The following is a 17,362-nucleotide window of genomic DNA, read 5'->3' as shown; positions in this document are numbered from 1 at the left end:
CCCACGTTCGGCAGACTTCAGACTAGGACGCACATAATTAACAAGAGACTGCGTCCTTCTCCATTTTATTTTTGCATCCATTCATAAATATTTTTAGGTTCATGTAAATTATCGCTGACTGAATTGCAATTCTTCTATAACTTCAGCAGTTTTCATACAACCTGACCATAGAAGTAGGACCAGGGATCTTGGCGTGATACACGTGGTTGTCATGTTGGGAAACATGTCACAATGCAATCACTTTTACAGAATTTAAGGAAACTACACGTACACGTGTACGAGGGGCGGTTTTACACCCGCTATCACTTTCACTGTTGCCAACATCACTTTTGATTTGATCTTCAACAGTCCTTAGTATGCTACAAATTCAGTAAGATTACTGAAGTGCATTATCTTCATCCAATATAATATTATAGCTTTGTTCCTGTAATACCAATTTACAAATTCTGAGGTTGTTACACACTTTGATTTTGACACGGAGTCATTCCAAGTGAAATCATCCAGAGGTCGCTTATCATTTTTAAAAAAATTCCAAATTTGTACACTTATTTCTACTTATTTTCACACCAAAAAAAATGTTACAAAAATTGTGATCCGCTCGGTTCTCCCGGTACAGCCGTTTTTATAATGCGAAAAAACGCGTTTTCGGCTCAAATGGAGGTTTGCGTTATCTTCTGTATCTCGGTAACTATTGAAGCTAGAGACTCCAATAAGAAACCAATTTGTTCCTCATGATATGGACTATAAATCACAACATTACAAAGCTTCACTCAACTCACTTTCTCTAGGTCTAATTAAGCTCGAAACTTAGGCCTACCTATCGATTTTGGGAAAAACGCTATTTTTCACCTTCAAAAACCAATGGGAGGGGGGAAGTATCATATCTGTGGTTTCTACCCTTTGTTGTTGTTTCCTACATGGGGAATATAATCACATAGTTTTGATCACCATATCTATTTTCTAAAATTTTCCAGGAGCTTCCAAACTTTGCTCTGGGCCCCAAATCGGCCATTTTTAACATCTCATATCTCCGGTAAAGAAGCTCCGAAAATTTTGAAAATCATAGAAAATAATGCTCTAGTCTAGAGTAACTTGGAGTTAAAATTACCTCTTTGATATTCAATTAATAGCGAAGTTGTGGGCACTTTGAATTTTACAAAAAAACCAATACCTCAACAATTGGCTTACCTGCATCAAATGGTATTAGTTCTTTGTGTACTCCGATGAATATTTTCCAGTTTGTTTGAAAGTACACGTAGTTCAGTAAGTGGCCACTATCACGAATTCTTCGAAATCATCGGACTTGAATGTTTTATAACACCTGACCGTGTTTTCCTCCAGATGGACGACCCGGTGTTTTTCTCTTGTGTGGAGCACAGTTTTGCACTTTTCGAACATGCTTTTTAGAATGATTTCATTTCTTGCAACTTCCTCTTTTGGCACAAAAAAGTAAACTATTCCTGGGATATTTTCTGTGCAGAATATTTACAGTTATAACGGGCACATGATTTGATTAAAATGAGTTCTTTGAAGACTGGCTTTCGTTGCTTGCCTCTTCGTGGTGCTGCCAATGCCGTCACAGGCATTCTTCCTGTGCGAGGTGGCAAAGAAGTTCCATTCTGCTTCAAGTCCAAAGTCTTCATAGTGATAACATAAATTGGAGAAATTCTTTTTGTTTTTATATTGGCTTCCAGCGCCATCACTGAAATAAATAAATTTCCTGACTGAAGGCACGTTTTCTTTTATATCGGCGATAAGAAATTTTTGGAACACATAAACTGTGGCTCTATCGTGCTTTACATGATCACTGATTATACACAAGCTTGGGCATTTTCTTATAGTGTCCGCCTTGTCGTAATACACAAAAGGGTGAAGTGTAGCCTGTTGATTTACCCAATGGAAACTTTGAATCTCGTCTTGAACGAGAAACGAACAATTTTCTGCAAAATCTGTAAAATTTAAAGTGCTGACAACTTCGCTATTACTTGAATATCAAAGTTGTAATTTTAACTCCAAGTTACTCTATAACAGAGCATTATTTTCTATGAATTTCAAATTTTTCGAAGCTTCTCCACCGGAGATATGAGATGTTAAAAATTGCCGATTTCGGGCCCAGAGCAAAGTTTGGAAGCTCCTGGAAAATTTTGGAAAATAGGTACGGTGTTCAAAACTATGTGATTATATTCTTCATGTAGGAGAAACCAAAGGGTAGAAACCACAGATCTGATACTTCCCCCCCCCCATTGGTTTCTGAAGGTCAAAAATGGCGTTTTTCCCAAAAAGGATAGGTAAGTTTCAAGCTTAATTATACCTAGAGAAAGTGAATTGAGTAAAATCTTGTAATGATATGATTTGTTGTCCATATAATGAGGAAGAAATTGGTTTTTCATTGAAGTCTCTAGCTTCAATAATTATCGAGATAAAACCTCCATTTGAGCCGAAAACGCGTTTTTTCGCATTATAAAAACGGCTGTACCGGGAGAACCGAGCGGATCACAATTTTTGTAACATTTCTTTTTGAGGCGTGAAAATATGTATAAATAAGTGTACAAATTTTGAATTTTTTTAAAAATGGTGAGCGACCTCTCTCGATGATTTCACATGGAATGACCCCACGTACATGTCTCTTCTCCTTCCGCACAACGCCACTGTCTGTACGTATTCTCATCCCATTAGAAGCCGCAGTTTGAACACCCTATTATCAACTAGCTGTGTGACTGTGTGAGAAGACAGCAACACTTGTGCTGCTGAGAGAGTTATTTTTTCTGGTGGGGTGAGACTGAGACCACTTGGTACTTCAGCCACTAACTGGCCTACTGTAATAGTCCCGGATCATAGATGATGTGTTTGGAGCAATCGGTGGAATGCGAATTGACAGGGGAAACCGAAGTACTCGGAGAAAACCTGCCCCTGCACCACTTTGTCCACGACAAATCCCACATGTCCTGACCCGGGCGCGAACCCGGGCCGCCTGCAACTAACCGCTCAAACTATAGCACAGCCTCTGTTCAGAGCAACCACAAGTTGTTTTGTCGTCAGTAATACACAGCCTGTGGAAGACGCCATCATGCTAGATTTCCTACCTCTCCAAGTGTACAGTATGATTATTTACACACAGACAGCAACGTTTTGTGTGCCTAATTTTAATGGTGGCAGTAGACCAGACTATGACTTAGCCTTTCCAGAGCACGGAAGCCACAAAGAATGGCGCAATGAGGGGTGCAGTTGCCCACGCAGTAGCCCCTCTTTTCCCCGCAGTTTCTGCACTCTATCTGGGGACGGGATTGCTAATTGGGCTTTATAGCAGGCAAAGGGTGGGGGTGCACTATGTAATAAGGCTCGTCCGGCCATCTGCCCCCTCACTTGTTGCACCCAGCTTCTCCCACTCATTCGCTCTGTGGCGAAACTCGCTTCGCATCTGAGTTCCCTGGGACGGTACACAATTTAACGAAACAAAATTATAGGGTTTTGAGTTAATCTTCCGTGCCTTGAAATTTCGTTGTATGGGGTTTAGTTCCCGAAAGGAAAATGGAAGTTTTCTCTTCGAAATCACACCCAGGAGAGTTTCGGGCGTCAGTTTAGGCACCCTTGACTCTAATCTTCGTTAGAGTATAAATGGCCAGAGCGTGCAGCTGAACACTTATCTCTGTCCATTCTTGAGACTACGAGTGCTGGAATTTTTGGTCTACCTCAATACCCCTTATGCATTTTACGGAATGTTGCTACTTACAGGGATAGCTACAGATTGATTGCTTTATTCCGAGGCCTTATGAAACTCTTATGACATAAAGCAAGCTTTACACGATGAAAGGTTATGGCCCTGCACAAAGCTCTCGAAGTATGAGAGAATATTTCCTACAAATGTCCATTATTTTCCAGTTACAAGCATACCGTTGTCTCTTCGGCTGCACAAAATATTGTTGCATGAAGAACAACAGTTTTAACATATTCTTAATTTCAAGGACGTGCATAAATTACATGTCTCAGGCAGTGAACAATCAGGGAAAATATTCGGATCTAAAAATCAGGAAGTAAATGAACAATTTAATATAACGCGGAAATTTTTTAGTTATACAGGCGTCTGTTACTTTTAAATTTACGAAATTGTCCCAGTGGTCGATGTGTTAAACTTTCCAGAAAATTTTATGTCTGTTTGATTAAACAGCCTGAACATAAGTGAAATGTAAAATTATAATTTAAAAATATAAAACAATCTTCTGTTTTTCGTTGAAATCATTCCGACAGAAAAGGGAGATGGTTATTGGCTTCGTTATCAGTAAGATCATTTCAAGTGAAAACCAAGAAATTAACCGTTGTTGTAAAACTCTCACTTTCCTATAAATAATCGAGAGTTATTGTTTGTGTGAATTTTAATCACTTATAAACGACTTTTTGTAATTCGGGAAGTAAATATTTATAGATAATTTCTACGTTAAGTTTGATATGATACGTATGGCAATGCGACTATTAAATTTAGACTTATTTTCATTTTAAAATATTGTAGCTCCAAAGTAGGCCCCACTCTTCGTGCCTTTGCGGAGTCCTAACCTGTCACGCTCAATATGAAGTTGCTGCACCCTGACTAGAGACTGTGACCAGCGCCTTTGTCCTTATAAAGGAATTCAAGACGTACCGACACGGCAATGTTAAATCCATAACATTTACTTCTAAAATACATTTCTGAATTTTTAAACAAATCAGTTTTCATCTGATGCGAAAATAATTTTAGCAGCAATGTATAACATAGAATTCGTTCGGACGTAACCTGCTGAATACCTTCATTACACGGAAAGTGCTATTCCTGAATCCGTATGGCCGTGAAGAGTGCAGCAAACACGGGACAACTTGAATGGGAAATTACTAAATGCTATTCACTTCGGCAGAACGTCATATTCGTGAAAGTTTCGCGAAGTGTAATGGATTTGTGTCTTCTTCGCAACATGCCACTCAGCTACACATTTTGGGAGAACCAACCAGTGATCTATTCAGAGACATTTTGAGCAGGACGTCCAAAGACTTCCCCGCTTAATGTTAATAAGGAAAAACTCTCTCAGATACACAACTTTACCAACGAACTAATTATATAAAGCAAGTAATTTAAAATTAATTACAACGCATAATCACTGGCGTTGCCAACAAAAGAGAATCCGTTTAGTTACAGAGTTTCAGCTGTAGGCACTCTCCAACACTTACCCATCACCAGTCTACAGGGCCCACTGAGGCGAGGATACGCACTGGATAACTCACCCGTGTTCTGTTCACTGTCCCCGGTCGCGCCAGCTGGGGATGCCAAACATGAGTGAGTTGTGCAGTCACCCAACGAAGTGAGCAGGCAGATCGGACCCTCCCTTCCCATAGCAGTAAACACAAATCTGAATACCCCCCCCCGGCTCATTTCCAAAAGGGCAAATGCGACTTACGAAACAAACATGATTACAATGAACAGGCGCAGTGCTTCCCTGGGTGCCCGATTCTCCTAATTGAATCTCGAGGTCGAACATTCGTCTCATAATATGCAGCAAGCTGACTGCCGCTCAGCTAGTCCAGATAATCTCCGGTTGACAAGAGACCGGCACTGGGCCCAGCCCTGAGACAATTGAATCCAGCTGTTTCCTCGCCCACTTCTTGAGACACACATTTTAATATTCTCCTTTCATTCACGCCCAAGCCTCCAGTTATGTGCAGTCTTAAATTGTGTAAATGCGGTTGAAATGTTATTCAAGGTTTTCGATTGCTTTCTAAATAGAATATCTGCAGTAATAATCACGGTTTTCGCGTTTACTAAGAATTGGTCACAAACATAGGTTCATAAATTCGTGCGACTGCAAGGTTTCCCCACTTAGTCGCACGAAAGCCATGCCGGTCCGTAACACGAAGGCTTATGAATGAAATAATATGAATGTGTTAAATACGTGAAAAACGAAGCGATCTCCTGAGCCTATTAAGCCTGAAATTTAGGGTAGGAGACACACCGACAGACGGACAGACACAGACGGATACACAGACATATATTAAGGTGATGTCATATGCCTTCTTTTATTCTTAAAAAAATTATCTGTCAGGAATTTAACGACAGTGTAATTTTACGAGATAATGTGTTCTGTAAACTGTGAAATTGTTTCCTTTAAGACATGTAAATTTATATTCGAAATAGATCTGTTTGTCCGATATTAAGAAAAAGAGAATTAATGGAAAGTATTGTGCAACTACCCTAGATGCTGAGACAGTTCAATTTAAATCTCAAATCCTAAAACCACCTCAACGGTATGCATTTAAAGAGAATACGATAGCGTCCTTCCTGATCCCAAATGATCTATTTCATTTGTTGTTTCTTATTTAACGACGCTCTGCTCAGAATTACTAGACCAAAGAGAACAAACCGAATTGCAATGGTTACAGTATCCAAGCGAAATACATGGGGATAATCTGAACAATATAAGACGTGAAACCCGCAGGCATTTCAGGAACAAATAGAGAGAATATCTGAAAGACAAAATTGGTGAGCTTGCAATGAACAGTAAGAACAAGAATATTAGACCTGCAGAGAGGAATAAATGACTTTAAGATGGGTTACCAGCCAACAGTAACTTAGTGAAGGATGAGAATGGTGATCTGCTTGCAGATTCCCACAACATTTTGAATAGGTGGAAGAACTACTTCTCTCAGTTATTGAATGTACATAGGGCCAGTAAAGTTAGGCAGACAGAAATTCACAGAGCTGAGCCATTAGTACCTGATTCCAGCCCTGTTGAGGTTGAAAGTGCTATTGCAAAATTGAGAAGGTATAAATCTCCAGTTAGTGATAAAATTCCGGCAGGAGGTGAAATATTACGTTCTAAGATCCATAAGCTAATTACTTCTATTCGGCATAACAAAACTTGCTTGATCATTGGAAGTAGTCTATTATTGTATCAGTTCACAAGAAGGGTGATAAAACTGACTGTAGTAATTATCGGGGGATATCGCTGCTATCAACGTCATACAAAATATTATCCAATATTCTTCTCTCAAGGTTAAGTACATACATAGATGAAATTATTGGGGATCATCAGTGTGGGTTTAGACATAACAGATCAGCTACAGATCAGATCTTTGTCATTTGTCAGATACTGGAGAAAAGTATGGGAGTACAATAAGAGAACACATCAGCTATTTATAGACTTCAAGAAAGCCTATGCTTCAGTTAGGAGGGAAGTATTGTACAGTATTCTGATTGAGTTTGGGATACCCATGAAAATAGTTAAGCTGATTAACATGGGTTTAAAAGAAACTTACAGTTAAGTCCATATATTTAAATATTTGTCTGATAAATTTCCTATCCAGAGTGGTCTAAGACAAGGAGACACATCAGCTGTTGGCCTATGCCGATGATGTGAATCTACTGGGTGATAATGTAGATACCACAAAGAAAAAAACCAAATTTTAATTGACACAAGTAAGGAGTTTGGTATAGAAGTAAACACAGAGAAAACTAAGTATATGTTACTGTCTCGTGACCAAAATGCAGACCCAAATCATGACATAACGATAAAAAACAGATATTTTGAAAATGTGGCACAGTTCAGATATTTAGGAACGACGATAACAAATCAAAACCTGATTCAGAAGGAAATTAAGAGAAGACTGAACTCGGGTAATGCTCGCTACCGTTCAGTCCAGAACCTTTTGTCCTCTCGTCTGCTGTCCAAAAGCATAAAAATTAGAATATACAAAACTACGAGTATAATTTTGCCTGTGGTTCTGTATGGGTGTGAAACTTGGTCTCTGACATTAAGGGAGGAACATAGACTGAGGGTGTTTGAGAACACGGTGTTGAGGAGAATATTTGGACCAGAGAGGATGAAGTGACCGGAGGTTGGATAAAACTGCATAATGAGGAGCTTCATAGCTTGTACTCTTCTCCAAGTATAGTTAGAATGATCAAATTAAGGAGGATGAGGTGGGCACTTGAAAGACGGGAAACAGGGTTGGCAAACTGTGAAGTCACACCTCAAGCAATATGGCCTATTGCAAAATTCCTTACAAAAGCGGCGGACCAAATACACCATCTGCAATTCATAGTTCCTTAGGCCCCATATTGTCACGTGCATTAGTGACTAAATACGCGGGTTTGGATCGGTGAGTCGATCTATTTCATATTCAGTGGTCGTAACTACAAATAATTATAATACTTTCAAGATTTCTATATTTATAACACACAAATAAAACCTTTTATATCTCATTACACTAGGTAACAGATGTAAACAATGGCTATTCCTCTGCAAAGCTTTCCTTATCCGTTTCCTGCCAACGGATTTTAATACAGGGACTATAGCTGTCACACTCAGATAACACTGCACTACAGCACAAATAAAGTCTTCAAATTACACGTTAATCTTCAAAGGCCGACTTCTAATTCTTCTTCAACTTCGAACTTTCAGTGGCTACCTCCTACCGAGAACTGACTTACTGGTAGTGCGGATTGTCTTCAAGATAACTCCTCTGCACGGACCCCACGGAACCCACCGTCTTCTTTCTTTTTTTAAGGATGCATGTTTGCAGCTTCGTTGCCTAGCAACAATCGTCATATTGTTCCTTGCGTTTGTTTAGAGTAGACCGCATAAAAACACAATTTCCCTTATATTGTGTTCACCGGCCGTTGCACAGAAATGGCAGTTCTTGTATTGTTGCCTGTGACTGTTGCCGTGAGACTGTTTACGGACGTTCCTCCATTGTTAAATAAAGAACTCCTATGTCACGATATATTATTCAATCGATAAAGCCAACATAAGCGCAGTCCGCTTAGAGGATCAGTCCGGAGCACGTGACTTGTGTGAATATGACAATACAACACATGAGGGGGCTCAAGCCGAAGCCCTGCTCACTGCCGTCGTTGAAGGCAAAAAAGTAAAGCTGTCCCTGTAAGAGGACTTGAAGGCCCATTGGCTCCCACATATTCTCTAGATCAGCCGTGTCAAACATGCGGCCCCCATAGCCAAAAAGTGCGGCCCCTCAACTTTTAGAACTAATTGATATTAAAATCAATATTAAAATTTTAGTAGAAATATATTTTGTAAAGATAATTTTCCAACAGACCAGGAGACAAGAAGTCTCACGCAGACATAAATTAGCAGGCTGCAGGAAATTCAATGTTTTGCTGTTTCTAACATAATTTCTTGTGTAATCTCTCTTTTTACATTTTGAAAAGCTGTTTGATACTTGTCAAAAATGGCATTCTCTTGCTTTTTAAAACTGTAAGATATGTGACTTTAGGTAATTATATTGAAATTACTCCTAAATAATAAATAGAATTAAATTTCCTTGTATCAAAATCTAATATATATTTCTATTTTGAAGTGCGGCCCTGGACTATTATTTATAGGACTAAGGTGGCCCTCTGTACAAGTTGAGTTTGACATGCCTGCTCTAGATAATCAGCTCACAGATGGCGGTAAATTTGTCAGCCTTACTGACCGGCTGCCCTTTACCCCAGCAAGATTCCTGGTACTCATTTCTGTTAGAGGCTGAGTCGACCTTATTGTCATAGTGCAGCTGGAAGGATATGGTCAATTGAAAAATCCACCTCCTCGGGACTCGAACCCGCTACCCTCCTGCTTGTACCATAGTGCCCCAACCAACTATGCTACCACGTGCCCCCGTCGTTGAAGGCACCCCCGTTAATATCGTCTCTGTGATAGCTCAAAAGATATGCAGCTCTTGAAATTAGGAGAGGCATTTGGTTTTGATTGCAATTCAAATGAATGTCCCCCCCCACCTTCCAAGAAGACCTTTTGTGCCTTTATTTAATAACGATCTTCGGCTTGGTCCAGCGACTAACCGCTTGAGCTATGGCGCGGCCTTAAGGATGAAGACTTAGTCTACCCTAAAGATTGAGGCGATACGCTCCTCCGAAACTTCGGTTCTCGCAGGATCTAAACGGCACCACATCCCAGAAGACGGCATTCTTCTTGGTTACAATTAATTTCACAGCTTCAAAGTGTTCACGGTAGAAGTTGACGTCTCATACCCAGGTTCCCCGTCTTGTTGGCACTGGTTGGCGTCTGCAAAGTGCCGTTTACAGGATTGCACTAGAAGTGGGCCTTTCAGGAATACTTTTTTGTAAACGAAATTAATTTATTCACTTGGAGGAACTTGGGTCTAACCTATTCTGCAACACATCGCAGTCCCTCAGCTAGGCAAATAAAATGAATCAGATTAGGGTAAAACACTTTCAAAGCAGCTGCAGATTTCAGCACATATGCAGCAGCATCTGAATACAAAATTAGCATCTTCTCCCCGTGAACTTCGGTAAGCCACAACACTATAAGTCCGTCATTCACAAATATTGCAACAGTGGAATAATTTTACGATGCAAAATTTTGGAGCAACTCAAATGTGGTTTAGAGGGAACTTCAATGTCTAACTTGCCAACCACAAGTTTTGCAATAAAGCGACCTATGATCCGTTGTTTCGTCCACAGCAACGCATGTAAAGGCATCTCCCATATTACCTCTTATGTTTTCCAAAATTACTTAATAGCAGATAGGCAGATAATGTTCTCGAAGTGTTTACTAGTATTGAACGTTACTTGCATTACTTTTCCTAAAATGATCAAAATTCGGACAATTGGACTTCAAACCGGGGGATATTCGCGGACACAATCCAGTTGCACATATCCTTGAAAAATTCACTTCTGGAAGGTGAGGATTGCTGCATCTGTGTTAAGAGCTCTCGGTCCTTCGAAGAACTCAGTTGCGTGTTCCTTGTATGTAGCGCCTCGTGCGTGTCGCTGCATCTGTGATTTCGTGGGACACCTAATGCTTTTGTTGCAAGCCAGACATATCAAGGTTTGACCGCCGGTTGTGAAGAAATCGTCTATTTTTACCCACAAATTTAACTTAGACGCCAGAGAGGACTCAACTGGCGCTTTAGCGATATCTACTACAAATACCTGAACTTGTCTTCCATGACATGTATACAGCGGCCGTCTTGTAGTGCACTCAATTTCACCTGTCACTTTACAACATGTTTCGGCAACATAGTGCCATTATCAGGTGTCCCAATTACGTCAATCTATTGCATTACTTGCCCTCATATGTTTTCATAACACCATTTAAAAAGTATTTAAAAAGTCCGTATTTATCAACTATGATGATGGCACTATGTTGCCGAAACATGTTGTGAAGTGACCGGTGAAATTGAGTGCACTGCAAGACGGCCACTGTTTACATATCGTGGATTAAAATCAGTGCAACAGGACGCTAAAATATAACATTCTGAACTTGTCTGTTTGAATTACTCATACAGAACTAAATTCACTTTCAAAATTTTCAGGACAAGAAGGCAGGTTGTTAGGAGTGGACGGGTATGTTTGGTGAGAGGGGGGAAGGGATACTAACTGCAATATAAAGAACGCCATTCGAATTCTTTTCAAAATTCCGAAACCACAGGTCACATTAAGGAGCGGAATTGCCTGGGTGTTGTTGTATACTCTGCTTTACAAAGGGGATGTTTCCCATATAAGTAGACTATTAGACAGATATTTAACCGAAATACACACAAACAATATAGGCACATTCCAGTTTAAAATGAAAGTACAGAAGAATATAATGAAATATATAGTTTTATGTAACATCTCAAGAAGTATGTAGGAAATGCCAAAATATATAAAAATAAATATAATAAAATTTAACTCTCATGATGTTAATGGTGCGATTCGTGGAGATTATTACATTTTGAGCATCAACATTGTGAAAAATGAAATATGTATTTACACAAGATTCTTAGCTGTAGCGTGACTTATGTCCGTCCCACCTGAGAACCCTGGCGGACGCTCGCAGCGACTGCAGAACACAGCACTCCCCGGTATCTGCACACCGGTCCGCGAATTGCACGTGGCTTTCAGAAGCCCTTGCGAGTGCGATTACGTAACTAAATTACCCCGAACGCCGACAGAAGTCAACCCAAACCATCTAAATCCAAATGTACGTGATATCAGACAAGGAGAAGCCAGGCACAGGAAGTGTATGAGGCTACAATCTGGCCGTAGCCAAGCGTGCGGGCTTTCAGCTTACTAGCTCGGTTTCGGAGTGGCTAAATTAGTTAAGGCATAACCTGCTGCAGGAGACTGCATTGACGCACACCGTCTGTATACCTTGTCTAAATGTTACTTAGTATAGTGCAGAGACAAAAGAAACAAAATGGCCATAGGGACCTGGACGCTGGGACAGCGCGAATATCCTCGTGCTAAAACCACGGCACAACAAATGTAGCGCCTCCACAGAAAATCCGAACAGTCCCGTCGTTAGAGATAAGGCCCCATTTCTCAAAACTGTAGAGGTTTAGAAAAAAATCTCTGATCAAAGGTCTCGACGAGACCTGAAGAGAAAAATTACTGTGCTGGCAAGGACCAGCAGCAATTTAACAGACAGACAGACGAGTTAGTTATCTGAGAAGAAGTTTCAGCAATGAGCTGTAGAGAGTTGTGAGATGGGAGTCAGCCGGCAACGAAGTTAGCGAGAGCATAAAAATTTCCAGTGTTGGTAACTGTAACCGAGCAACGATCAGTGAAGAATATAACGTAAGAAGACTTGGTATGTTCTGCTGCAATTTTTAAAGTGTGTAGAACCGCGAAACTGTTGCAGTTACTTGTATAGTGACGAGTTGTAATTTTTTCAATAAATCCACTTACCAATGAAAACCCCGTGTCTAGTCAACAACTTGAGACAATGTATTCCTGGATATAGATAAGGCAAAGCTGTTGCTGTGTTTAATTACTTGAGCACCATGCCATGAAGACGTATGGTGGAGTGGAAGTGTAGCTCCACCATTCTTAACCACGGCACTAGAGGAAGGTGAAAGGTCAGTTTCATACCCCAGAGAAACCGTCGCTAGTATGCGTTGACCGGAAGGGTCTTTGGTCCTCAGATCCTGTCTGGAAGCCCTGGAGAAGAGAAAAATCTTGACCTTGATGGAATCAAAGCCGGACCGTCCAACCCGTAGCCCTTCGCTCTACTGACTGAGCTATCCCGTATCTTCATCAATACTTTGCTTATTGCCTCGAAGTACAAGTCCGCCCTTCACAACCAGACAAATGCGCGAGGTAGTGCTGAACTACTGCACTTTCTTCCATTCGGAACAGTAGCTATAGATGACACCGCTGAAGGAACGAAGCCGAACCAGCTTTAAGCTGTATGCAATGTAAAGCGTGTTTAACTGTGTTTAAAACTTAAACCACTATTAATCATTGGTCAGTGGCCGTAATTGTAATGTTTCTTTTTACACATTCAAATTATATATATCACATGTTGTGATGACATCGCTCCCTCGCCTCAACATAAACGGAAGTAATGTCGCGCTATGGAATTATTGCGAATTTTGTGTCTCCGTACATTGCGATACCAGCTGAGTTTGTCTTTTAATATGGCACATGGCACAATTCATGACAGACATTCTTGCCGTTCAATAGAAACAAATGCAACGACATTCATAAAATTATTTAAATATATTTCGTAATGTGTTAGAACAGCAGGTACCGCCAATTATCCCCTGAATTGGTTCCATGAACTCCGGTGTGCGGCGCCAAGGCCCAGAAGACCGAATTACATCCACGATGAAATCCATAACTCCTCAACATATTTTGAAATACTAAGACTTAAAAATAATAATGTGCGTCACCAAGTATAATTAAAATGTTGAAATCAAAGAAGAAAAGATGGACCGGGCATGCAGCACACATGGGAAGAAAGGAAATGTTGGGGAAGCCAGACGGTAAGAGACCACTAGGAATACAGAGACGTAGGTGGAATGATAATATTAAGATGATTCTTAGAGTGATAGGAGTGGATCGTATGGACTGGATTGATCCGGCTAAGGATAGAGACTGTGGAGGCCTTTTGTGAACACGGTAATGAATCTTCGTGTTCCATATTGGGAAATTTTTGAGTAGCTGAGCAACTGGCAGCTTCTCAAGAAGCACTCAACTCAGTGAAGCTAGTTAGTTATAAAATCATAAAATTGTGTACATTGTTTGTCGTTCTGAGGAGCGAATGGTCTTCTTACTTACATTCCCACAAGTTTTTCTAGTGCACTGTTTAAGCAGTGACAAATTTACTCTTTTATTACTGCTACTGCTATTAGTACTATTACTACTACTAGGAATACTAATAATAATATATTCGTACTTCTCAATGTTGTCTGTTTGTATCGGTAGGGAAATCTTATTTATATTATTTGATATTCCATATTTGTAGAGTAAATCAGAAATGATGTAGGAAGAAGATGAGTGCGTTACATTTCAAGGTCCTTGAAGGTCTAAAGGAAACCGTGCTGCGCTTCCTAAATGAGGTAAGTCAAGCACGGGGCTCGATTTAAACCTTGATACGTTATTCAGATGAGGAACAAAGGATGACCCACAACAATAAAACAACTGACAGCAGTCCCCAGCTTAATAACAGTCGTCGTTCTGTACGAGTTTGTGGAAGTGGTACTATTGTCATTTCCGTGGAATGTGAGGACAGAGCAAAGGGAGGGGGAATCGGCTACTGCTAATCTGTGAGCTGCAAGATGTCACAGGATCATAAGTTTTTAGTTGCAAACTCGCTCGAAGCAGAACACGCCGGCCTTCCCGCGCCAATTTCCTGCACATCCTCTGTTTCAACATTTGATCACCCATCCCACACGAGCAAAGGAAGCGGAGATAACAGGATCACATGACCGGAAATAAGGCATCATTGCTCTGTGTCGCGGGCGGTAGGATACTAGGGAACTATGCCTGTCCACCTATGTAACTCCTGTTCCTCTTGTTTTCATTAGAGGAAGGCGATTTATTTCATGATAGAATCTGATGTGTTGGTCTACTAAGTACATTGATCAGACATTGGCTGTAGCATCTCACAGTGTTGTTACAGTGCTAAGGTGAGCTAGGGGGAGCGACTTTTGTCGTGACAAACACTTCCGAAATTCGTAGACTGAGGAACATGGCAAAACCCAGGGATAGATCTAGGAATTTTGTGAGAACGAGTAAGAAACGCGAAACATGGAGCCGTGAATATCAGACAGACTATTGCTTCACGTGTAATTACTTTATTTAGTGAGAGAGAATTTGACACATGATGTTGCGGAGAATATAAGAACCAAGAGGAAGAAAGTAACAAGAGGTTGGAGATAATTGTAGTTGATACCGACAGTGAGCAACTGTATAATTTGTGCTTTTCTCCAAATGTTAAAATGATGCTCATATCAAGGAGGTGCCATCTACGGAGAACCGTTAGAACTAACTGTGGAAGACTTACCTAAATTCGTAATGAATTTAGAATCTCGTAACTTGAAAGAAGACATTCCATAAAACTGTTTTCGTTTACCACGAATGGAGATGAAATATTAATAGTTTTAATAAATCTCAGATATAATTGGGAATAAAATGTACTGCACTGAACATACATTGTTCACACGTGCACAAACGCAGTTTTCCATGGCGGCTGCATCCTTTGATACATTAAGGCCTCTGCTCTCGTTTTCAGCTGTTGCGTCACTCTCCCATTAAAATGCGTGGCCTCTGGTGACATAATTCTCTTTAATAGACATTTCCCGAATTACAATATCCTTTGTGACACTAAAAATTTAATGTAAATTCATGATGAGAAACCTTTCTTCACGTGGGCCACTTTGAAAGCCCCAAAATCTGACCACTCAAGAAACGAATCATAATAGTGAAAAGCTTTGCTTTTCCAACAACAGCTCCCATTAATTTTCTAAGATACAAGAATCATTATTGTTAATACAATGACAATTTTGTATAAAATTTTAGGACATAGTATTTTTTATTTTTCTTCTCCACAGTGTCTAGACCGACTTTGGGGCCCACCCAACTTCCAGTCCCTTAGATACCGGGGACTTTATCGCTGGAGATAAAATGACGGGGGCGTGAAGCTGACCACTTACCTCGATCTAGTGCCACGTTTAAGAAAGTTGGAGCTATACGTCCATTCCCCCTATGTCTTCAGGACTCAGTACTTAACTAATTAAGTACAGGGACAACTTTACGTTTAGTACCGCAGAAGACCAGCTAGAAGCGAATCTCTTCTCTTGGCAGCAGGCACTCAGTCCCTGGAAGGCAGCCGTTTTACGTTCTACAAAACGATACATAAATAAGAAATTGTACTGGTTTCAAGTATGGTGGCCATAAGTCACGATATATAATGCTGATGCTAGACACACAGTTCAAGGTTTTCGTGGAATCTCCCGCTTCATGCTCAGTTGCAGAATCCAGTTTGAAGATGTCAGCAGAGATTTTCTTCGTCTGTCAGATACTTGACTAACATCTGAGCATCTGCCTAATACACGCGTAAAAATGAACCCTTTTGAATGAAAGAAGGGACTCCTTGGCTTCCTTACGTCCTTTGTTCTTACTTTATTCACAAGGTTGTGTGAATCGTGCTTCTGTGGAGAACTCTAACCTCCGTACATTTTCCTCTGAATTTCCTTCGTCTCTCCCTACTGAAGTTACACTTCACATTAGATTAACATATGACGCCCAGTATTCTACCGTAAAATTATCCGTAAGTTACACGAAACACGAGTTAAACCTAAACATTGCAAGAAATACCCGCAGTGTTACCACCGTTGCTGAGAGTGACGCAGCTACTGCGCGTAAGGAGGAAGCCTTGTTATGGCTTATCCCGCAAATAATTTCGCTCTGTTGGCTGCATATAAATGTCTGCTGTTAAAAAAAAAAGTAAAAGTAAAGTATCCCCGTATCAGGCCGTGGAGGCCCATAGGGTTGTGAGATGTTGAGGTTCCCACATTTTCTAGACCAGCGATGACCAACTGGCGGCCCGCGACTTCATTTACTCCGGCCCCCCGCCAAGTCTCAAGTTTATTTTCAAAAATCTTAACTTCACAGCTGTACTGGCATAGAATTCAGTTTTTAACAGGACGTTTCATTAGCTTACAGAATTTTGCAATTGACTGTATACGTTCTTACCGAGTTGGACAGTTCAAACTGTTTTCTAATAACTGTGTTCATGTCATGGAAATTCCAAGTCCCCTGACCCTACTTCTGTAGGGAGATGACACTGAAGGGAAGACCGTAGTGGTGAAGGATTTATGACACCTTCAAAATAATAACCATTCCCAGCTTGCTCGCAGGGATGGGATGTTTACCGTTTCTCTCGGCATCCTGGCCGTTGTTAAGTGCCAGCTTTAGCAGAAATGTCTCCCAGTTAGTGGGATTTTAGAAAGTGAAGTGTGATTACGGAGTGTGAGTGTAGAACTGTTTTTAAATTAAAATTGTGTTTGAAGTTATTGTGAGTGATACAGCATGTCAAATAGTAAATTGAGAGAAGTTGATAGTGAAAATAGGGCGTTCAAATCTGAGTGGGAA

The 17,362-nt window shown here is 40.5% G+C and overlaps 1 protein-coding gene across 8 annotated transcripts in view; it reads right to left on the bottom strand.

Moving 5' to 3' along the window:
* Positions 1-16,176, bottom strand: part of LOC111863525 (sodium- and chloride-dependent GABA transporter 1) — a 49,234-nt gene extending 33,058 nt beyond the window's left edge. The window contains exon 1 of one of the 8 annotated variants that reach the window (XM_023849902.2): positions 15,922-16,176. Coding sequence is in view for 1 of the 8 variants with exons in the window: in XM_033751099.1 (XP_033606990.1) it covers positions 5,160-5,197 (38 nt within the window). In the remaining 7 variants the exon portion in view is untranslated. Of the gene's footprint in view, positions 1-3,083; positions 3,185-5,111; positions 5,351-15,921 lie in introns of those variants that run through there. The other 7 variants (XM_023849900.2, XM_023849896.2, XM_023849897.2 and 4 more) reach the window with 7 other exon arrangements.
* Positions 16,177-17,362: the final 1,186 nt, after the last annotated feature.

This window comes from Cryptotermes secundus, unplaced genomic scaffold (genome assembly GCF_002891405.2).
Source record: "Cryptotermes secundus unplaced genomic scaffold, Csec_1.0 scaffold89, whole genome shotgun sequence".
In the NCBI taxonomy this organism is placed as follows: Eukaryota; Metazoa; Arthropoda; class Insecta; order Blattodea; family Kalotermitidae; genus Cryptotermes; species Cryptotermes secundus.
This window is presented reverse-complemented; position numbering and strand designations above follow the sequence as displayed.